The 24784-nt window shown below is 41.3% G+C and overlaps 1 protein-coding gene across 1 annotated transcript in view; it reads left to right on the forward strand.

Annotated features, from left to right (window-relative positions):
- LOC129096835 (glutamate receptor ionotropic, kainate 5-like) overlaps positions 1-24784 on the forward strand; it is a 63398-nt gene that overhangs the window by 11423 nt on the left and 27191 nt on the right. The window contains 9 exon segments of the mRNA XM_054605513.1: positions 2249-2346; positions 3955-4120; positions 6901-7079; positions 9624-9677; positions 14441-14602; positions 17807-17959; positions 21092-21196; positions 23029-23136; positions 23230-23433. Coding sequence (XP_054461488.1) covers positions 2249-2346; positions 3955-4120; positions 6901-7079; positions 9624-9677; positions 14441-14602; positions 17807-17959; positions 21092-21196; positions 23029-23136; positions 23230-23433 — 1229 coding nt within the window.

Consider the following 24784-nt stretch of genomic DNA (forward strand, 5'->3'; position numbering starts at 1 on the left):
TGAACTTTAAACACCACATATACAGTATGTTCACAGCAGGGAGCAAACAGGACTGAGACAAAAACCAAGATGGCGACGGCTAAAAACCAAGATGGCGACAACCATGAAACCACAATGACGAAGGTCAGAGTCCAAGTATGGCAACGGCCAAAAATCAAGATGGTGACGGCCAAAATGCCGAACTCAAGGTTTCATTACCAAAGTCCAAAAAACAATAACTGACGTTGCGGTGACTATGAGCACTTCTTATATGCAGTTTGTGAGAACACCTTAAATCAGTGAATGACTAAATCTAACTTCACACTAGAAGCCTATGGCAGCATTTATGGCTGAATGTCATCGTAGCAGGAAAAGCAAAGGTGTAAATATAAACATTTAAAATAATTTGATGATTTCCTCTTTAGTCTGTGGTACTTTATTTTTAAAAACAAGAAGATGAGTAGAAGGAAACCTCAACAACAGCTGTACGAAGAAGACATTCAGCCATTTTGAAAGTTTTGACAAAGTGACGGATGCTCTAAAAAATGATTTAATTAATTGAATTAATAAGATTAATATCACCCACCTGTCTCAATTTGGGCAGACACTTAATTGCCCAAATTGGTATTCTATTGTTTTCTGACTTAATATTCTTTAATCAATCAATTTAATCAATAAATGAAACTGCATTTGATTATTACCCTGTACAAACAGTACAAAGTGCTGACAAACAATAAATAAGAAAGTGAAAACATGAAAAAATATAAAAACAATTCAGCAATTTGACAATTTGAGGCAAATGCATTCGAGACAATAAAATGATAAAAATGTCATTAATTAGTGTTAAACACTATAACAGGTAATAGTAGAAAACTGTAAACTATAATAAAAACTAGATAAATAAATAGATTTAAAAAATATACAATTTCAAAATAAAAATGATTACATAAATCTTAAAGGCAGTTCAAACAATCCTCCTCTCAGTTGTGTCACAGTAATCTCTTCCTGCTTGAACATGTTGTGGTTCACACTGACTGCCTGAAGGTCAGATGGATCATGACGGTGTTTTACACATGCAGAGGGTGTAGCGTCGCCGTGGAGTGAGGTCATCGTGGAGTGAGGTCATCGTGACCGTGAGACCGGAGAGCTCGCAGCGTTCTGCACGAGCAGCTGCTGTGGATGTTTATTGATCACTAACTGCCGGCGGCGCAAAGAGAGACCTCCCGATGGAGAGGCAGTTAATGTTTTCTGTCAGACACACACACACACACACACACACACACACACACACACACACACACACACACACACACACACACACACTCATTGAGAGGAAGTTGGCACAAAATGTACAGCACAGACGATTTGTTATGTGCATTTCCAGAATGAAAACCTCCACATTGATCCGTTCGTTCTTCTTTATCTGTTTTAAACCCGAAAAACCAGATTATAAAAAAACAAGGTTGTTTTTCTATTTTGGTTTCTGTAGTTTTTGTTTGTTCCATTCTGAACATTACTGAAGCAGCTCTTATTACCTTTTTTTGTTTTCTACATACAGAGTGGGTGTATCTTTTGTTTTTTATGTTTTTATTTAGAGAAACTATGAAAAGCTCATCATTATCTCCTCCTCATTTATTAAAACAAACACTACATTTGGCAGCTGTTATCAGTGTCCTCTGATGACTCTTTTTGAATGTTTAAAGCTGCCAAAATAAAGATGAGAGAGGCTCTGATTAAAAAAAAAAAAAAAAAAAAAAGAAGGTGGATACACTCAACCGATGTCCCTTTTTTAATCATTAATTTTCTATTGTCCTTTTATTATATCTGTTTGACAGGAACAGTTCAGATTAAGTGTATATCTTATAAAATGCATAAACAATTTAATGAAAATGAATGAAAACAAAGCCATACACAAATAAACAATGTCACAGTATATTATATTTTGCAGAATGATGGGAAGAAATGCAGACATAGAAAAATAAATTTTCTTTGAAACCCATCCGACTATTTATCAGCTTAAGAGACAGATATTTCCCTCAGGAGGTGGTGGAGACCAAAAACAGAGCTAACAAAAGGGAGAATATTGGACTTATATTGATGAGGTGACACAAACACAAAGACTCCTCATGAATCCTCATGAATCCTCATGGTGCTTGTATGTGGTGGTTGTGGAAATAAGCAACTGTTTGCTAACAAGTTACTGATGTGTTCATTGTTGTTGCAGCTTTAACTTCTTACACAATTCTTTTTGGGCTATTTTCCCTCTCAGTGTGTCAGATCCTGCCGAAGGGCGTGGTCTCAGTGATTGGTCCCGCCTCCAGCCCCGCCTCCGGTTCAACCATCAGTCACATCTGTGGGGAGAAAGAGGTGAGTCACATCTGGCTCAGAATTATGACACCTCTGTGGTCAAAGTCGTCTAATGAGTTTTAAAGGGTTTAACTTGTGTTTATACATTTGGCTTCTCGAGTGAAATAAGATGAGTCCATCTCCATCTCCTGCTAAGCCTCTAGCCGTCCAGATAGCCTCTCCTTTAGCCCGACAGGTCTCCTATTATTGGATTCTCTGCTTGGATGTATAATATAAGCTCTGCGTATCCGAGTGAAGCCCAGCTGAGCTAATTACAGTTTACCATTTAAACCTCTGCAGGTCTGAGCTCAGGTTAAATCACTAAATTGAAACCCTGATATTAATGTGTAAGGCTCTCAGACTCATTAACATACAATCAACCAGACAGCAGCATTCAGTTGTTCCTGGGCCATCAGAGGGTTAGACCACCACAACCGAGGATAGAACAAATAATCAACGCTGATTCACACATTCTTTCCACTCATTGCTAAATGCAAAAAAATAATTACAATAATTCAGCACTTGAACTTACTGTCTTGCAACAGATAGCAGATTTAAAAAATGATTTTATTTACCCTTTATTTCCCTTTATTAGGAGAGTCCTGGCCAAGACAGCAGAATGAAACACATAAAAGAACGAATAAAAAACTAAAGTGCAAAACGGCAAAAAGTTAAAAACATCATAAAAAAGGCAAATAAAGGAGACAGGGGACACAAAAATGTCAAATTGTATCAAACGATGAAATAACAGTGTCATTCAGTAACGATACAAATTCCTTCAGCGTTTAAATAGTCTTATAAATCTTTCATGCTTATGAAATATTCGGTTTTCGTAAGAGCAATAGATTTAATGATTTCTGTCAGGATGTAAAGGGAATTTCAAAGAAACAAATGACATAAAATTAACAAATAACAAAAAAACAAAACATTAAGATCCTTCATGATTTTTGAATCTTATGAACAGACAGCTGAGAACATTCATGCTCTCCAGAGGATGAACCATTTTCATTTAGTCACTTCTGCACTTTCCTGTTTTTAAGTACAATGCAAACATTCCTACATACTTCTCTCTCCCTCTAACTTTTCTTGGACAAATCCATAAATCCTCTGATATGAACACAAACTCTCTCATGACACACTTTTCTTTTTTAATATCACCTACGATCTGGGCTTTGCTCCCGCTTCACAAATTCTTTTTGAAAGTGAACAAAGACTCGATTATCAGCGAGCGTCAGACTCTGATTAAAGTTTTTCATTTTCTGTTATCTGAGTTTCCTTAAAGCCTGTAAGGTTTGATGGTTTATAAAAAAAGAAACACACATTGGTTTCCTTGATGTCATCACCTTTCATTATCTCCTTTCTCCTTTTCAATCTTTTACTTCTTTCTTCTTGTTTCCATTGTACTTTTCATTTAATTTCCTCGTCTTCAGATTTTCTTCCATTCTTTCCCCTTTCCTTTTCCTTTCCTTTATTTAGTGTTCACTTTCTTTTATATCTTTTTTTATTATCCATTGGAGCTCCAACATGAGGATTGGCCCAAAGGAAACCCTGAAGCTGACATTTCCTTTCCTTCCTGTAGTTTTCCTTCCTAATGACTCCTCTTCCTCCTCCCCCCCTCCCTACCTTCAGATCCCTCACGTGAAGATCGGTCCGGAGGAAACCCCCAAGCTGCCGTACCTTCGCTTCGCCTCGGTGACTCTTTACCCGAGCAACGAGGACCTGAGCCTGGCCATCGGCTCCATCCTCCGCTCCTTCGGATACCCGACGGCCAGCCTCGTGTGTGCCAAAGCAGAGTGTGAGTCCGTATGTGAAGTGTGTGTTTGTGTGTTTGACGTCATCGATGTTCTCCTCCACATGTTTTTATTAGATAAGATACTCCTTTATTAGTCCGACAACGGGGACATTTGAAGGGTTACAGCAGCAGAGAGGATAGTGCAAACAAGAGGCATAAGTATTATAAATAAGTAAATAAGTAATAACACAGTAAAGAATAATAATGAAGTGAAAGAAAACGTTCAAAATCCACAATAACTAATATTTCCAGCCTCGGCCACTTCAAAGCTGAAACCTCATTTCTGTTCTTTTATCCATCTTTCCCTCCTCCTGGTTTCATTGCTCATGTTATAATATATCATTTAATACAGTCACACCTCCAGAAGTCCAAATATGGTCACTTCTGTTCACTGGTTGCAAAAAACCAAGATGGCGAGGAAAAATGTAGTCCATTAACCAATGGATGACGTAACGACGACTACGTCCACTTCTTGTAAGCAGTCTGTGATTACAAAGAAAGTGGAACTTTATAAATAATAGTTCATCCAGAGAGAGAATTTAACCAACCTGTCTTATGATAGCTAGTAGCAATTAGCTAGCTATCGCCAAATTGGTGGTTTCTTGATTTAATTTATCATATTTTCTTATACCCCATGGTAAACATGCAGAAATATTGACTTTATTTGGACAAACTGGTCACATATTGGGAATCTAAATGGTTACTTCCATGGATAAAAAATATTTCAACTTAATAACAGCTTTTTTTAAAAGCTTAAATAAATGTTTCTTGGCAAGTAAAGGAAGATAAAGCTGGCGACGTTAAGTATAGTAATCGCATTTCCGCTCTTAAACGAAGATTACAAAAGCTGTACCAGGGACAGTTGAGTTCACGGCAAGCATTTTTAAACAAATGCAGGAGTGTTTTTACGATCATCTTTTGGCCTGGAGTCCAAATTGTTTGAAATAACAGCCGAGATGATTAAAAAATCAATGTCTAATTTTCTTCCTCACAGAGAGCTGCAGGGTGATGTTTTTGTGTTAATGGAACAATTTAAATGTTATAAAAAAGGATGTATGATCACTGTAAAATAAGCTCAAAAGCTTGTTTGTTGATCTGTTGTAGATGAACATGACTCTGTTAAATTCACTTGGACTTGGAAGTACAGTTGGTGTGATTTCTGCTTTTATTTGGATCTTCTTGTGGATCTACTCACTAATCACAGCATCTCATTTTGTTTTGACCTTTCCTCTTCTCCATCATTGGATTCCTTCCTCTACTTTCTTACCGTCTACTTTCTCTTTTCTCCTCCACTTTCCTTCATCGATCTCTCTCCTATTTTCCCACCCGACTGGGCCGCCCCGGCTCACCGCTCAAACGCTCATCTGCTCTTGCTGCAGACTCTCTCTCAGCTTTTAGCCGTGTCCTGGTCTTGATAAGGCCGGTGTTTAACGGGGCCCTGTATTATCGCTGTGATCGCTGCTGTCGGCCGGTTAAACCCAGCGGCGTCCTGATGAAACCTTTATGGCGGCTATTAGACGAGACACGCCTGCTGCTTCTGTCAGGGCCGGACGAGGAGGCGAGGCCGACCGGCTCTGAATGTTAAAACTGTGATCCAAGAGCAGCAGTGTTCTCTCAAAGTTACCCAAGAAATATTCTATTCAATTCAGTTTATTTTCTATAGCCCAGAATCACAAATTTGCCTCAGAGGGCTTTACAGTCTGTACACATGTGACATCCTCTGTCCTTACACCCTCACATCCTCTGTCCTTACACCCTCACCTCCTCTGTCCTTACACCCTCACATCCTCTGTCCTTACACCCTCACATCCTCTGTCCTTAGACCCTCACATCCTCTGTCCTTACACCCTCACATCCTCTGTCCTTACACCCTCACATCCTCTGTCCTTACACCCTCACATCCTCTGTCCTTACACCCTCACATCCTCTGTCCTTACCCTCACCCCTCACATCCTCCTCTGTCCTTACACCCTCACATCCTCTGTCCTTACACCCTCACCCTCTGTCCTTACACCTCCCTCTGTCCTTAGACCCTCACCCTCTGTCCTTACACCCTCCATCTGTCCTTACACCCTCACCTCCTCTGTCCTTACCCTCACCCTCTGTCCTTCCCTCACCATCCTCTGTCCTTACACCCTCACATCCTCTGTCCTTACACCCTCACATCTCTGTCCTTACACCCTCACATCCTCTGTCCTTCCCTCAGATCCTTCTCCAGGATGGACAGAATGCAATAGATGTCATGTGTACAGAATGAACAGCATAACAGAGATACAACACATTCAATGTATATGACATAAATGATTCATATAATAAGACTACTTATAATAACAGCAGCAATTATTACAGTGGAATCATAGTTATGAAAATAGGGATAGTAATGTGACTAATAATAATAATGGAAGTAGCAGTGGGTGTCAGTCGGCTCACAGCAGGAGGCACGACTACGGTCCAGGTACCACAACGATTCATGGAAACCTGCAGAGCGAGAAAGCAAAAAGGGCTTCAGGGTGGAAGTAAAGCTAAAATGCTTAATGGTACATATATGAACAAGGAAACTTTCTCCTCTACTTTTAAACTATTAAAAAAATAGTTTCAACTGTTTAAAGAGAATCCGGCCTGTGTTAAAGCAACGACAGTTATTTGTCTCTAATGAGTCCCGTTCATCATCTTAGTTAACAAGTTCACCACATTAACTATAAATCCATATCAAAAATGTGTTTTTGTCAGGTCTACTACTGTTACTCCGCTCCACTTCCTGATTCCTGACTCCTCCCCCTTAGGCCTGCTGCGATTGGAGGAACTGGTCCACCGCTTCCTCATCTCCAGGGAGACGCTGTCGGTGCGGATGCTGGACGACAGCCTGGACCCGACCCCTCTGCTGAAGGAGATCCGCGACGACAAAGTGGCCACCATCATCATCGACGCCAACGCCTCCATCTCCTACCACATCCTCAGGAAGGTCAGCATGACGGAGGTTTCACAGTAGAAACACCGTGGGGCAATAAAGTATTTCACTTTGTCTTCATTATCAAAGTTATACGCTGATAGTTCTTGTTTCAGCTGGAGCTGCTTTTGATGGGAATTCACCACATTGTAGAAACTCTAACGTCAGTCAGAAAGGTTCAACCACTGGCTCCATGGCAACCAGTGATGGAGAGTTACTAAGCAAATGCTTTAATAAACACAATACTGGAGTGTATTTTTTATGCATCTTTATACTTCTACTCCACTGAACATTAGAAGGAACTGTTGTACTTTTTACTCCACTGCATTTATTTGGCAACTTTGCTGATTCAGGTTTAAAATACAGAAAATGTAATCAACAGATACATGATGAAGAATTATTATGAATTAACATAAAATAATACTTTTTTGATCTCAGGGGAAAATTCACAAAATACAAAGCAGTAAAAAAATGAATTAAAATGAACTCCTCTTCATTAATCAGGTCATTGAGTACTTTTACTTTTGATACTTTGGTACGTTTTGATGCTAATACTTTTGAACATTTACCTTTGTCAATTCTGAAAGCAGGACTTTTAGTTGTAACTAAAGGTATACCTACACTATAGTTAAAGTATTTTTACTAAAGGAAAAGATCTGAGTACTTCCTCCACCACGTTACACTTCCTGTTTATATTTTCCAAAGCATGATGGGAAATGTTATGCAAATACACAACAGTTTTAAACCATCATTAACAAACAATGCTTAGCCTCAGAATGTCCCGTTCACATGTTTAAATACATATATATAAATATATATTTTACCAACATGCCGCTCCATATGTCATAAACAGACACAGAGCAGTGCACTATGGGGGAGTTCCCCTCCTCAACATAAAATATAAAATGCCTGTAAACACTGTTCAAAAAACAAAGACGGCCTCTGAGCCGCCGTGCTCCTCCGGCTGTGTTCTTCCTCTGTGCTGGTTAAACAGCAGAACAGGACCTTCAGGTTGGTTTCCTTCCAAACTGCCCTCTACAGCCCCAAACCAAATCCACCAGCTCTTGGCAGGTTGTGATTTTAACTCTTCGCCTGCTGACCTGAGGGGTGTGAGAGGTTTAGAACAGAAACTGAAGAAACGCTCAGTAACTCCGTCCTGCTTTGTTTCTGTAGCGCTCAGCTCCAGCAGGCAGAACAAAGCAGAGAGGAAGCTCACGGGAAGGTTAATGGATTAATAACAGCTCCTCACTGAGAGGGCTGCCAGTTCAAATCCCAGTCTGGCTGAACATTTGTACTGGGAGAGTTGTGCTGTCAGACTGAGCCTGTAAACAGAAGCAGCTGTTCAGAGTCAGCATGCAGACTGTAACACAGGAAACAGCTGTTTGTCTCTGCTTTCACAGAAACCTCCTCCATGTTTTTAACAAAGAAGTGATTTAAAACGTTTCACTGAACAAAACGCTGTCAGATCATAACACAGATGAGACCCTCTACAGATTTAGTTTTTAAGTTTGTAGGACTTGTTGACCAAAAGGTTTTACTACGATTAAAAAACAATGAGATCCAAGCTAAAACGGACTATAGCGGGTTATGAGACACCGTCCTCTGGACAGACATGCAGAAGGCCCAACGCCTCTACAGAGGAGCCAGACTCACCGTCTAAACGGCTGTTTAGCTTCTTTCTCTGTTGTTTGGTGTCACTTTGTAGTCATTTTCGATCTTTTTGTTTTTGTTTTATGTCTGTTGTCATTTTTCATCTCTGTACAGCTGTTTTGCATCTGTTATTGGTTTTGTGTTGCTCTGTGGTCATTTCGTATCTCTTTACACTTATGTTGTGTCTCTTTTTGTAGCAGCTTTGTGTCTGTGGTCATTTGCATCCCTTTCAAGTTTATTTTTCATCTTTTTTTGATGTATTGCGTCTGTTTTGTGGTTATTTTGCTTCTATTTGTGGTGATTTTATGGAGAGTTGTGTGTCTTTGCGCCGGTTTGTCTTTGTGTCTCTTTGCAGCTACTTTGCATAACTTTCTGGTTTTCTTTAATCTTGTTGGAGCTGTTTTCTGTTTCTTGGTGGTTGTTTTTTTCAGTCTGTGACATTTTGTAGCTGAAATTCAGCTCAATTTGATATAAATATATCTGGGTTACATAAATATATCCACATGATCTCCTAACAGTTATAACTCAGGCGTCTAGACAACGTTTCCTCAGCGCATCAGAACAAACTGTTATTATTCTCCTTCTTATTGTTCCCTCCATAAACCTTTGTGAACAGCGTTACATCACTGACAGATGCTGTGGTTGTGTTCTGAGATATAATCACCGTTTCATGTTATTAAAGAATAAAACACTCCGACACAGACTCAAACATAATCGGCTCCAATTTGGGACAAACTGCAGAGTTCTGTGGGGAATATGATACAGATGGTTTCTTTATTTTTAATAAAGTTTGAGGACGTTCACTTCCTGTTCCACAGCTCTGACATTAGTTGCTTTCTTCTTCTTCTTCTTCTTCTTCTTCTTCTTCTTCTTCTTCTTCTTCTTCTTCTTCTTCTTCCTGACCTGCAGGCGAACGAGCTGGGGATGATGTCGGCCTTCTACAAGTACATCCTCACCACCATGGTAAGAGCTCGTCCTCACTCATCCAGACTCACTCTGTCCACTCACTTCTCCTTTTATTCATCCTCTTAAAGACAAAAGGTACTCATCTGCCATTAACTCCCCTCCTCTTCTCTTCTCTTCTCTCCTTCCCTTCTTCCTCATTTCATAGAAAAACTTTCCTTTTACATCCTTTCTTTCCCTCTCCTTAACCTCCTCTTTTCTAATCTCTTTCTTGTTTCCTTCCTGTTCTCTTTACTTTCTTTACCTATACCTCCTTCTTTTCTTTACCTCCCTCCCTCATCCCCATTTACTTCCTTATCCCCTTATCTTTCCTTATCTCCTTTTCCCTTTCCTCTTTCCTTATTCCTGTTGTACTTTCCTTAACCACGACCCCGTCTTTCATCACGTCCATTCCCTTCTCCTCTTTTCAGTTCCTCTCTACTCTTGTCCTCTTTTTATTCTTTCCTTTTCATCACATTTTTCCAATTGTTGTCCTCCTCTTTCCTCTTGTCATTCTTTGTCATTTCCCTTTTATTTGATTAACTTTACCATCATCGTCCTCGGCCCCTTTTGTTTCCTTTCCTCAGCTCTACCTCTTTTCCGTTTCCCTCCCTTCCCTAGAGCTCCTCCTCTTAAATCATATCCTACTCTTTTCTTTCCTCCTTCCCTCTGTCCTCTTTTCCTTTCCTTTCCTGTTCTCTTTCCTTATGACCTCTTTTCCATTACCTTATATCTTTCATTTTGTTACTTTTGTTTCCTTTTCTTTCTCATTTCTTTTCTCATCTCCTTCTGTTCTTTCCCTTTGATTCATCCTACCTCTCCTTTGTGCCCTTGTCCTTCGTCCTCTCCTTTCCTTAACTGCTCCCCTTTTCCCATCTCGTCCTTTCCTCCCTCTTTACTTCCATCCTCCTTTCCTCTCTTTTCTTTTCCTCAACACCATATGTCTTCTTTTCCTTCATTGTTTTCTACCATAACATCAGCATCTTATCTTATCTTATCTTATCTTATCTATGTAGAGTTAACACCACCCTAATCGTTTTATACCTTTAAGGATGTTTGTGGGTCCCATCATAAAACTTAACTCCCCCCCTCCACCCGCTCATATCTCCTCTTCACCCATAACTCCTCTCCTCCTCTCTCTTCTCATCACAGATGCATGCTGGTCCCGCCGCCGTTCGTCATCATTATCATTTCACTGTCCGGTGTCGTGCCCTTGTGCGGAGAGACTTTGCATGGATAATAACTCGTCTCCATCTCCGCCTCGTCTCCAAAAACACCGTCATGTCGCAGACTTTAACGCCGCCGCTCAACAAGTCAAGGGCGAAAGTGTAGTCCCCCCCCCCCACACACACACACACACACACAGCAGAACCCCTGGATAGAAACCAAAAGTAGAATTATTCCCCCACTTCACCGCTTCCACACACACTGGTACACCTGCAGCTCTGAGTTCGACCTCCTTTAACTTTGTATTAAACACGCTCTGCTGACTGTGACGAGAAGGCTTCAGACGGCGTGTTGAGTTCAATGCTACATGAAAAGATGGAAAAAAAACAATACAGGAAATAAGCTGTGCTCTTTCCTCAAGCCTCTTTAAATCTCTCACTCACTGCACCTCTTAAGTCAATATTTCTACATGAACAATGAAGGAGCTTTACAGCCTCTTTTCTCTTTTTGTCATAGTTCATCATCATCATCAGCTTCATCAGCATCATCAGCAGCTGGAACCAGACAGAGAGTGAGACGAGAAAGCGGCCTCCATGTAAATAATCTGCGTTTAATGAGGGTCAAAGCAAACATTAGATTAAGTTCATTAGATTTCAGCTAATTGACTTCAGGATCACACCTTTCCTCCAGAGTGATGCCATCTGGACCGATCCGGTCCAGATGGCATCACAGTCCGATCCCGTGTGTGAGTCCGCTGCTCCATCACGTCTAGCGCCACCATCAGGTCAAAAAGGAAACATTTTGATTTATACCTGCAACTGATGATACTCCCATCAGCCTCAGCTTTCATTTGTGTTTAGTGCTGATTAGCATAAATCATAAAAAAGGGAACAAATTGAATTTCTTTGGAATTTCTTGGACAATGGAATCTATCCAACTGTTTTACATTTTTAACATGTTAAACTATTTACATTTTTACAACCTCTGCTCACAGCTCAGAATTTAAGTTTTTACAAGATCTCGTTAAAGCAAATTTAAATGAGACCCTCAGAAAGAAGAAAAAACAATAACAGGAGTTTTTACAGCTTTTATTTTTTGCGATTGTTTAAAGAAAAAACATTTTCAACCTCAGCAGGTTTTGGGGTTCAGGTGGTTAAACCTGTTAAATGTGTAACCATATTAGCATGATGACGTTAGCATTTAGCTCAGCGTTAGTTCAAAAGCTGATCCTCAGAGAGCAGCTGGACTCACATCACCTGACACCTGTGATGTGATGCCATCTCCAGAGTGTTTGTTAGAGGAACCTTTGGAGAAGAAACCCTCTGTGAAATACTTGACTGACACTTCAGGCCTCCTTCTAGGGTCTCTAAAATCATTAGATAATTATTTGTCACTTGCAATCTTCTGAAAATGTCTTTTAAAAGCTAACCGATGCCCAACAGTTTTCATTATTCAAGCTGCAGAACATTTATCCACGTTTATTCCACGAATATGAATAGTGAGTGTGAGAATATCTGAGTATTGAGTCTGTGTATTGTTGGACCAATGGGCAGTCTTCTTTAGGCCGAGGGCAGAGGAGAGCAAAACAAAAGGGAGACATGTACAGAGTCTATAAAGCTTTACTGAGTCATGATCTAAACACATGTCAATGTTCCAGACGGACTGCGAGCCGGTAGGTGAGTCTCAGGTATTGATTCATAAGCTCATCAAGCCTCTGCAGATATGTGATGTTCATGTTTTCTGAACGAGGAAGGAGAGAATCTGAATCCTACTTATTGTTCTCTGAGACAGAGCCGACCTCAAAGCGCTCTGATTGGCTGCTGGAAACCTTTTTGAATGAATTTAAACGAGCGTCTGGTCTGAGCGCTGCTGAACTTTATGGGAAGAGTGTCGCAGTGTTTCCTCGTGGCTGCGACTCCTCCAGCCAGCGGCTCTTTGTGGCTGCTGGCAGGCCAACGGTCTGACCGTGTTCTTGGCCGGAGCTGAAATTCATTTGGCAACTGGCAACTAAAGCAGCAACAACAACAACTAAAGCAGCAACAACAACAACTAAAGCAGCAACAACAACTAAAGCAGCAGCAACAACTAAAGCAGCAACAACAACTACAACAACAACAACAACTAAAGCAGCAACAACAGCAACAACAACTAAAGCAGCAACAACAACAACTAAAGCAGCAACAACAACAACTAAAGCAGCAGTGTCCCGACCGGCTGCGATGTGTTAAGATAATAAGTGTCGGAGAGATTCAGGGGGAGATAAACCTCACGCTCACAGCTGCAGAGGGGTTTTTGGACCTCGGGGGTTTTTGGACCTCGATGGTGCAGAAAACCAGCCGCCCTCCTCATCCTCCACAGGCCGCTTCTGCAGAGCAGATAGAGTCTGTGCCAGAACATTTCTCACCCCGCTGGAGACGAAGCCAAGACGATGATGAAGACATCCGTCTGCCCGACGCTGTGTCCACAGAGAGACGTGTGGACCAAACTCCTCGCTGGTTCTCTGTTATTCTTTCACCAAATCAAAAGGGGAAAGAAACAACAGTGAAGACATAATAAAAACAACATGAACACGAAGAAAGCTTCTCATCAACACGACCCAAACATCCCGACTCAACCAGAGCAAAAACAAACACATCAACAAGGCAAATACAAAAAGTATAAATATAATTTGATTAATAACACAGAAAGAGAGAAATACAGACAGAAGAATAAAAAGTTAAGGGTCTCAGATTTCTGTTAAATTAGCTGGACGATGATTCATAGTGATTTAACTGATCCTTTTCTCTACCATCATCAGGACGACCTGTAGAAAAGAATAGTTTTTGGCGTATCAGAAATCATTTTCATGACCCAGCAGAAGTTTCACCAGGAGGTTTTTGTAGTCTTAACATAACCAAGTTGTAGTTTGTAGCAATTTTGTAGTAATTTCAAGGCCAAACCACAGTGTTTTTCTATTTAACCTAAATGTTAGTAACAATCAAAACCTGTAATAAATATCATGTCAGTCCTTAGTTGAAAAGATAAACTTGAAGTCATTTAGTTCCCATGCAGCAGCGTTGCCTTCAGCGGGAGCTCAGATTGAAGGTGAAGTCATGTTTTGCGTCTGCATCTGCAGGTTTACAGCGTCTGTTTTTTAAAACACGACTCCTCCTGCTTTCACTTCACCGCTGACGCTAAATGTTTCATCGCCAGCGTCTGTTTCAGAGCGAACAGGAACCCTCCGAGAGCCGAGCAAACGGTTTGATTCTGGTTTGTTTCAGCGGCGGCGCTCAGCGTGAGACCGACTCGTCTTCAAGGACTTTTTGAAGTTCTTTGAAGGTCCCCGGTGTTTGATGTCCATCTTTTTTTTAAACCTTTTTTTTCCTCTCTGTGAGCCTGCTCTGAATGTAAAAGCTGAACTCGGCATTGTGCAGACTGCAAAAGAAAAAACCCTAATCAAGCCCTCGCTTGTTTCCTCCTCTTCCTCCTGCTTCCACGTCACTCGTCTGGTTTCTCCTTCCCACTGTGATCTTATTCAACTGTTGATTCTGCATCTCAAAGCTCCTGCTGTTTCAACACATTTCTAATCAACTTCTCAAAAGATGTAATTATTTCTCCCCCTTTGTGTCTCTCTCCAGGACTTCCCTCTGCTGCGTCTGGACGACGTGGTGGGCGACCAGTCCAACATTCTGGGTTTCTCCATGCTGAACATCACTCATCCTTTCTACCTGGAGTTCATCCGGAGCCTCAACCTGTCGTGGAAGGAGGGCTGTGATCTCAGTCCGTACCCGGGACCAGCGGTGAGAGACGTTTAAGAAACATCTGTCACTAAATATTTTATGAAATCGGCTTCAACACCTGAGAGAAGCTGGGTTTCTGACATATTATTTAAAGGGACAGTACGTCGCATTACAGGGGGGCTTATTGGAAAGGGAATATAATATGTATAACTATGTTTTTATTTGTGTTTAATCACCAGAAAATAAGAATCGTTGTGTTTTCGTCATTTTGCTACGGTAGCCTGGAATGAACAAAACCAAACACGGACTATAGATGGAGACTTTCAGGGTTTGCCTCGGCCACCGTAGCTCTGCTACACACCTGTCACACGGGGGAAGTTTTAGTTGGTTGCGAACTACAACCTCACCACTAGATGCCGACATAATGTGTTATTCTGATAAAGCCTTAACACACCGGGGGGATCTTTTTCCTACATGGAATTTGAATATGCCGCTTTCTGAAAAAGGTCAATTTTTGCAAGCTGCTCTGGGTCAAGAGGATCTATTCAAACCTTTTCTTAAAAAAAGTGTCTCAGCAAATTCACACGGCTGCAAGTATAAATAGATTTGATAGGAACATCTGAGTATTCTTTCTTCAAATCAAATCATCAGAGGATGAAATATCCGGACGTTTAGTTCCTGGTGTTGGTTAAACTCACCAAAACGCTGGATTCTAAATTTACTCAACAATAATACCAGCAAACAAAACAGCCACAAATAGAAAACATTGTTCAGTCTCCTGCAGATTCAGCTTTGATTGCATTCAGCCGTAGTAATATCTCTTCGTCCTCCGTCGTTCGTTCTCCTCCTCCGTAATGAAAGGACCCATCAGGACAAATCAATCTCCTCTTTGTCTCGTTTGCAGCTCTGATATCAGCCGAGGCAATAACACCGAGCAGACAGCTTTAATAAAGATAATAGTAATGACAATGGAGGTTGTCTCAATCACTGGAGAACGTCTCCCGGGGATTTATTACTCATAGTTATTCACTTAAGGTGCTCGACGGAGTAGCGATAGAGCCATCAATAAGGTTGTTTTTATTGTAATGAACTTTATTATTGTGATTATTACGGCCATTTACTTGATCATTGATGAAGAGTTTCAGTATGAATGACGTGACAAAACACTTTAACGCCTTTAGCCCCGACGTTTATCTTAAAGGAGAGAATCTACAGGTGAATAGAGTAAAAAAAATATCTAGATATCACTATGAAACATATGACAATCATTTTTTGTATTGGAAATGTTTAAACATGCAAATGAGGCATTATCCTATTAAATATGTGCTAATGTTCATACAGTTGCAGAATATGAATGTGAACATTGGATAAAGCCAGGTTTAAAATCTGACGTATAAGCGTCAAAGGTTTTACAGAGGGAATGTTAGATATCTATATAATATAAAAATTCTGTGTTAACCTTCAGAATATAGATATGAATGAAGCTGTAAAGTTTGGTGTATGTAAGAGCTGCTGAAGTGGAGATTTATGGATCAGAGTCTGAGAAAAAACTCATTCAGAGAAAACGTCCTTTAAAGATATGTTTAGTTAAATTACATACATGTTGAAGACTCTACAGGTGAATAGGGTAAAAAAATAACTAATAGATATCAACATGAAACTTCACCAGGTGATTAAGTTTTCTGAAATGTTGTGTTTAAATATGCAAATGAGGCATTATCTAATGGTAACTTTGGGGGAAATCATGATTCGTTGAAATCCTTTCCACAGGTCTTAAAGGAGTGCATTAAAAACACGTAGTGTCTCTCCTCAGAGAAGGCAGGACATGAGCGTGTTTAGGACCTGACTGTAGCCACAGGTCCTTTTTTTTTACTGTCATAATATTTAATATGAAAATGAATTATGAGCTCATACAACCACTTAACGGCTTTTCAGACCCTTTTAGCGACCTCCTGCTCAGAGTGAACTCAGTCAGCGCCTCCTTCCTCCCTCAGCGAGTTACTATGGTTACGGTCATCGGTGTGTTGCCGGGTCACTTTGTCCTAACCCTGAAACGTTTTGAGCACGTAGTTTGGTCAAAGCTGCTTCATAAGTGAAGTAGAGAAAACAGCTGCAAGAGCAGCCTGACAGGTTATTTTTCTCTGTCTACCCTCCTCAATCTTTCTCTCTCCGAACTGTAATTAGTTATCGTCATCCAGCCCTGAAACCATCAACTCACAGAGAACCTCAATCACGTTAAGTCATACATCCGTCTTTTTTTATCAGCCGCCGACAGACTGTGCAGCTCGGCCTCCGTATGATTTGTCTGATTCCCTCAGAGTGTCAGTTTGACTGACAACTGACCAAACAGACCAGAACGTCGAACTCTGATAGGATCACTGAACGCGGCGCACACTGAACGGCGCTGATAGCAGGAGCGCTTCACTTACTCTTTTTTCTGCTGTCATTTCCAATGTCCTCGCCTGAAGGAGCCTAAACAAACACACATTGTTTGTGTAGGACTCTGTGTTTGTATGAGCAATATAAGATGAAATTGACAGATAATAATCACCAACTCTGCAGCCTTTTGAAACTCGTTTAGTCCCAAGTCAGGAGGAGACCAAACCAGAGCTAAAAGGAAAGCCAATTAAATTAGAAATATCAGCAAACATCACTCCAATGGGATGATCATGTTGCTCTATGTCTGCTGGATGAATAAAACAGACTTTGTAAATTAGCCTAGCTTAGCAAAAACACTAGAAGCACAGGGGAAAATGCTACAGAAAAAGAAAGAACCACAGCTACCAGCAACTCCAAAATATTGTAGTAAGCTAGTTACCAAACATCCAAGAACAAATTATATTAATGATATTGTGCAAAGCTTGCATAACTGGTTCCAGTGGCAGACTGAGGCTGCACATTAGCATGGTATCCCTTCTGGGATGGCACTCTAGAGGACCCTGCATCAACTTTTCTCCACCTGAAGGGTACCATGGAGGGCACTTTATCATGTTTTATCTATTGTAAGGTCATCCAAGACCAACTTCAACATGTTTTCTCCCCAGAAAGGGCACCTTAGAGGAAACTGTATCATGTTTTATCTACCATGCGGCCATCCTAGAGGGCGCCTCTGCATTTCTTTCTAACATTGGGGTACAGCCCCCCCGAGTCCACCAGTCTTTGGTTCACAAGCTAGACTAAGTAAACCGGTCTAAGATGACAACGTGGTTAGGAGACAGTCGGCTCTTCACAGGTTCATTGTATTCTTTTTTTTGTGTGTTGCAGCTGTCATCGGCCCTGATGTTCGACGCGGTTCACGTGGTGGTGGGCGCCGTGCGGGAGCTGAACCGCAGTCAGGAGATCGGAGTGAAGCCGCTGAGCTGCACGTCTCCGCTCATCTGGCAGCACGGAACCAGCCTCATGAACTATCTACGCATGGTGAACACACAAACACTTTTGCATTCTGGGAAACCTTTGTGCTCACTGTTGTCCACACAGATGGGTAAAAAACAACCGGTGGATATGGTTTGGAGTCAGTCTTCTTGTTTTTCTATAAAACTATTGATAGGACACCTCCGGTTGCAAACAATGCATAACTCTTTGTATTATGAATTTCATACCAATAAGGTTTGATGTATTCTTGCAGACCTTAGAAAATCTATTTTTACATGTATGGAAACCTGTAAGGCAGCTTATATTGGAATGAATGGGTGCCATCTTTCAATCTCATAATACTCCCATTGGTTCTCATCTGTCTCCATTGTAACAGTCCGATGTTTTAGATGTACATCAGTTTCCTTTCTGTGTTTCTAGAAATTGCATCACAGCAAGTACCACCACCGGTCATTGGGCTCAAAGTCTCTTACAGAATCTGCTAAACCATACAGATTACTTCTAAAAGGAAAGATGTATTTCCCACAATGATGTTGTCGGTTATTCCACAAACGCTGCTGGCAACCGAGAACATAGTTTTGACGATTGCTTATAGATCACAGGTTTTGGGGTTAAGAGGAACGACCTCCATTCTGTTTCCATGACATCTAGTGGTCGTATGAGTTAAGACTGTTGTCTGTGAGGAACAAAGGTAGAAGTGATGTTGTTACAGAGCCTTAAGCCTTTAAAGGGAGGAGGTTAAGGTGGATGGATGGGTCAACAAAGTGACTTTGACATGTGACACTGCTGTTCACATCCCATCTGTAACCCAGAGTCAACATTGGTGTCTTTTTAACCTGACCACCATCTTTCTGTAGCGTTAACCGAGTATTTAGTGCACCTACACAAACCTCATCCATAGAGGTCAGAAAATGTTCATGTAGATCTTTTTTTCAGACGTTTTAGAAGACAAATAATGGCGTCAGATCAAAAAACACTTGTCTCTCTCTTTTCTTTCCTTCTGGAATCCTTCCTCCCTCCTTCCTTTCCTCTTTCATTTCCATGTTCATTTGATTTATTCTCGTCCTCCTCTCTCCCCCTTTCTGTCTGTCTGCCACTTCTTGTTCTTTCAGTCCACTGAGGATGCCTCCCCCCTCCCCCTCCTCCCTCTGTATTGTTTTTGTTGCTCTCAATGCATCACTTCATCATCTCTACACTGTTTTTGGCAGCAACCAGAGACCTCGCTCTCACTCCCTCTCTCTGTCTCTCTCTCTCTCTCTCTCCCTCTCTCTCTGCCTCCCTCGCCACACAGTTTTTCGGATGTAATTCATCTTGAGACATGCACACACACACACACACACACACACACACACACACACACACACACACACACACACACACACACACACACACACACACACACACACACACACACACAAACACACACACACACACACACACACACACAAACAGAATCGTGTTTGCATTACTTTTGGGGACATTACATTGACTTACATTCATTTCCTGGAGACCCTAACCCGAACCATATTCCCTACCAGCCTAAACCTAACCCCCCTTAAACCTTAATCCAGGTCTTCATCCTAACATGTATGATAAACGTTATGGGGACATGCAATTAACTCCATTTTGTTTCCCAAAATAAAGCGAGTCCCCACAATGTGGCTGTGAAATCAGATTCCCCACAAGATGGGTTAAACACGCCACATACACACACACACACACACACACACACACACACACACACACACACACACACACACACACACACACACACACACACACACAAAACAAAAAAAACACACATTCATTCATACTGTGTGTGTACTGAATTGCACATTACTCACATAATCTCAGGCACAACATGCACGCTTGACTGAACACGTATCCCACAAACCTCACTCTCGTATGCACGATCCTGCAAACACACACACGTTTACTTATGTCACTTTTGGGGACATAACATAGACTTACATTCATTTCCTGGAGACATAACCAATCTTAACTACTACTAAACTAATCTTTACCCTTAACCTAACCTTAACTACTGACCCAAAAATCTGCTTTACAATTGGAAAGTCGTCGGCAAACAAACTGGTCTTTTAGTCTGAAATGTGTCCCCAATGGTTAGACACGCACACACACACACACACACACACACACACACACACACACACACACACACACACACACACACACACACACACACACACACACACACACACACACCAGACGCACCTCCTTCACTGAATTATATTGAACTGTCAGTGTATCTGTCTGCTCTACTTTTTCTTCTACCACAATTTATTTTTTTCTCCTCTCCAACATTTCCTTTCTGAATCAATAATCTTCTCTTTGTGTTTTTGTCACATTAAACTGCAGCCGGTTCGAAGCTTCTGATTCAGCTGCTACAAACATTTTCTGTCTTCTGCATTTGGTCGAGGCGCTCGGTTATCAGTGCAAATTAACTTTAGTGTCAAAGTTTACAGAAGTTAAACTCCTCATAAGAGTTTCTTCAAGATTTACTCCGCCTCCGAAGCAAATCTACTGATGGTGTTAATTCTGATAAAATAACAATAATTTATTAATGTTTTTTAAAATATTTATTAATTTAATTTTCTAAATTTTCCTGTTTCAAATTCAGGTGTTCTCGGGCCATTGTAGTGAGTTTTGATATTATGTATTTTAACATTCAATGGGAGGTAACCTGCTTACTTACGATCCTGTATGCAAGGGTCTTTATTGAAACATAAATGCCACAGATCTACTTATTTTCAAAACTGCATGAGTAAAGTGGATTAACATGCTCATACCTGCCAAGCCATTTGCCAAGTTAAGCAAATTTATATTTTGGGATAAATGTTAACTGTTATCAATGTATTTCTACACCAATGACAAGTGAATCCATGAGGATTCTTCACGATGAGTTCAACTTTGGTGAACTTTGATGCACCAATGTGTGCCGTTAATCAGTAGCAACATCGGTACAAGCAGCACAACCCTCTTAACGCCTTCCAAATAAACATCATTTTTACATTAACCATTTTGCGTTTCTCAAAGTCCGACACAAACATAGATGATTAGCTATTTGGTCTCGCCCTTTTAGCTAACTGCCTTTGGTTTGAGCTTGTCAGCTAACAACATTGAATGGACTCTCTCTCTCTCTGTTTGTCTCATCAGGTGGAGTACGATGGTCTGACGGGTCACATTGAGTTCAACAGCAAAGGCCAGAGGACCAATTACACCCTGAAGATCCTGGAGAAACACCCTGGGGGCCATAAAGAGGTCAGAGGTCAAATGGGGTCAAGTGGGAGGCAGGCAGGCCAGAGGTTAAGTTAACAGTTAGTTGCAGCGTCCCTGAAAAAGTTGGAATCAATTCGTCTGTTTGTTTGTTTTCGTTAGGTAAGCACTGAATTGTCCAGGGAGCTCTGTGAGGATCAATATTATCTCCTCCTTGATGCTCAGGTTTACAGCCACTGCCAGTCGTTTATTGTTAACCGGCTGTGGCTTCACAGTAAGCAGTTCTCTCATTCGTCCATCAATAAAATCAATACTTACAGACTTTGCCCATGTGGCTTGAGTGTTGCTTTATGACCTCAGATGAACATTAAAAGGTTAGAGATCAACTCAGGTCACCACACGGTCAACAGGCTCACACGGCAGGACGCGAAAAGTAACGCTGTGTTGGAGATTCACTCTCGATTTATTTATCAGGACGTTAACACCAATAGCCGGCTAGAATGGTTCTGTCCAAAGGTTATCAAATCTACCTACCAGCATCTTGAAAGATCACTAATTAAAGATAAAGGGTTGGTAATCTTAAGGAAATTGGCAAGAGTACGCTAAATCTTAAGAAATATTGCTTTTTACAGTCTGGCAACAGCCTCAATTACTGGATATTTGTTATTGTTTTTGTCAGATCATTAAAAATGTTTTATTAAAAAGTGTTTTTGAAGAAGTTTTTCAGCTTTAACACAAATCCTTGTTTGTTTAATTTGTACATTCTGGAGATGAAATACATATGAGTTAAATTAAATGAACATACAAACAAATTAATTATATGGTCTGGTTGAAATATATACCTTTCTTAAAAATGACTCGATGACTGAAACCTGTTTATGAACCGAATCCGTCTATTTGTCTGTGTGTTCTTCAAATATCTCGAGAACCGCTCATCTGATCTACTTCACACTTGGTGGATGTGTTGTTGGGGATCCCATGGAGTGTTTTGTCGAATTTGGTGCAATTAAGTCGGACAGGTTTGATAATAATATAACTTGAATAGACAAGCACACAGTGGCGAAGCTTTGGGGCTTTCCGGACTTGACGTGTTGACGGCAGTTCTCTTTTGCTGCTGGAATACTGGATTTATTAAATGTTACAACCAAACTCTTCTTCAATTCCCTGCAGCAAGTCCAAAGAGACTTTGAATGGACACCCCACAAACAGGCATTGCACTAGTGAACCAGAGAATAAGGACATAAAATTAAAAAAAAGGAAATAAAAATGGTCATGTTGGAAAAAAAAGAATTTGGGGTGTTAGTCAAGGAAACAAACTCCTTCTAACATAAATTAGTTTTCACATCATGATGGGAGTCTGGAAGGGAGTGGCCCCTTCTCTTTATCAGCCTGTCTTCTGGTTTGACAGCACAGTATCTTAACAGCTAATGACAACATGAACAAACAATAGGTCAGGTAAGGTCATGAGGTCATGGGATGTGATGGGGATGCTGTCGGGTCAGCAGATGGGCCCGTATTTATGACCTTATTTAACTTGCTGAATGGGCCAGGAGGAACCAGATCCTCCTTCATTGATTCTAGCATTGATTCTGCAGCGAAGATTATTCAGCTTCCTCCCCCACCTGCCTCTCGTAGCACACTTTAATGATTCTTTCCTGTTTGTCTGTTGCCATTTGTCTTTGCTTTCTTACTTTGTCCCCTCTTTCTTTCCTTTCACTTTGTGGTTTTACTTTTTCATCTCCTTCTGTTCTTCGTCCCCAACCGTCTTTGTTTCAAGAGAAATCTTTGTCTTAAATCTCCCACCCTTTCTTCTTCTTCCTTTCATCTTAACCCTTCTCTAACTCCTCTTTGTCCTCCTCTTCCTCCTGGATGAACAGATTGGTACCTGGTACTCCAACAACACGTTGGTCATGAACTCCACATCCCTGGACCTCAACGCCTCGGAGACGCTGGCTAACAAGACGCTAATCGTCACCACAATACTGGTAGTGTGTCATAAGAGTTCATAATGTAGAGTTAGATATCAGTAGTTAATCCGTAGAATAAGCTGCTGAATGATGTCACTTCCCTTCTGATAGGAAAGCCCGTACGTGATGCGTAAGTCCAACTACCAGGACCTCCATGGAAACAACCAGTATGAGGGTTTCTGTGTGGACATGCTGCGGGAGCTGTCAGACATCTTAAAGTTCTCCTTCAAGATCAAGCTGGTGGACGACAGGGTTTATGGAGCCCCGGAGCCCAACGGCAGCTGGACAGGAATGGTGGGAGAGCTGATCAACCGGGTGAGTGGAGGAGGAGGAGGAGGAGGAGGAGGAGGAGGAGGAGGAGGAGGAGGAGGAGGAGGAGGAGGAGGAGGAGGAGGAGGAGGAGGAGGAGGAGGATTTCTCAGAAACCTACAGTTAGGTGTTCATCCAATTTAAAAGTTTGGTATGTCCAGTTTGTAGGCTCCTGAGGTTGCCAAAAACAGCTATCAAGAAGAAAACATATTCCAAATAATTGACACACATGCACATTAACAAACCATTACCGACGCAGCTTGAAACTGCTGACATCATCTTCAACTTCACACTTGTTGGATCCTTTTTTCAACAACCAATCAAAGAGACATCTGCACTTCATCATTTGTACATGGTAGTGTATATGGTGTATTGCGTAGTGTAAGGAGTAGTATAGGTAGTGTACGGGGTAGTGTATGATGTAGGGTATATAGTGTATCATGAAGTGTACAGTGAAGTGTATAGCGTAGTATAAGACATGGTATACAAAGTGTATGCTATAGTGTATGGCGTAGTACAAGGCTTAGTATACAGCATAGTATACGCATTCATAGGTTATTGTCCTTGTTTTTTCATTTGATTAATTAAACGTCAATCACGTAAGTTAGAAAAAAAATAACTGGTGAACCCTCTCCAAAAGCGTCCCAACTTTCTGAAAACGCCCTCATATTTCAAAATGTTGCTCCCTTCACAAAGATGTCCTATCTTTGTCTACATGTCACCTCTTTTTAAAAAGATGTGCTCATTTCACAGCCATAAACCTCAAAATGGTCCAAAACTACAAGAGCATAAAAACACAAGTCTGAAAGCTTTAAACAGCCCTGTGAAGAGGTGAGGCCTGGACAAAATGTCCTCACTGCCACCGAGTAAAACTTGTTCCTCACAGAAATAGACTGCAAGAGTGCACACACACACACACACACACACACACACACACACACACACACACACACACACACACACACACACACACACACACACACACACACTTCTCCTTATCGTCTTTGCTTTCTCTCACAGCTTTGTCGCAGGCAGTTCTCTGCACAGCTTTAATTAGACTCAACTTGACTTAAAATGAGCCACTTTCCCTGAGAAAACAACTAACGGGGTAGATTGGGCCTCAGCTGAGCCACTTAATACGTCCTCAGCGTCTCCATGTGTTTCTGCTGCTCAGGGCCGAGCAGCTCTCCGACGCTCCGCCACATGGATAATTGGCTGACTCTCGTGTTGCAGTTAAGGGCGCCGTCTCTTGTCAGCCACTCGGAGCCCGGCGTCTCGCGCCCCTTTGCGCCCGCCCACCGCCGCCTGTCGCCATAACAACATAAAACCAATGTAGTGAGCAAGTGCAATCATCGGA

Source organism: Anoplopoma fimbria, chromosome 10 (genome assembly GCF_027596085.1).
Source record: "Anoplopoma fimbria isolate UVic2021 breed Golden Eagle Sablefish chromosome 10, Afim_UVic_2022, whole genome shotgun sequence".
NCBI classification, from domain to species: domain Eukaryota; kingdom Metazoa; phylum Chordata; class Actinopteri; order Perciformes; family Anoplopomatidae; genus Anoplopoma; species Anoplopoma fimbria.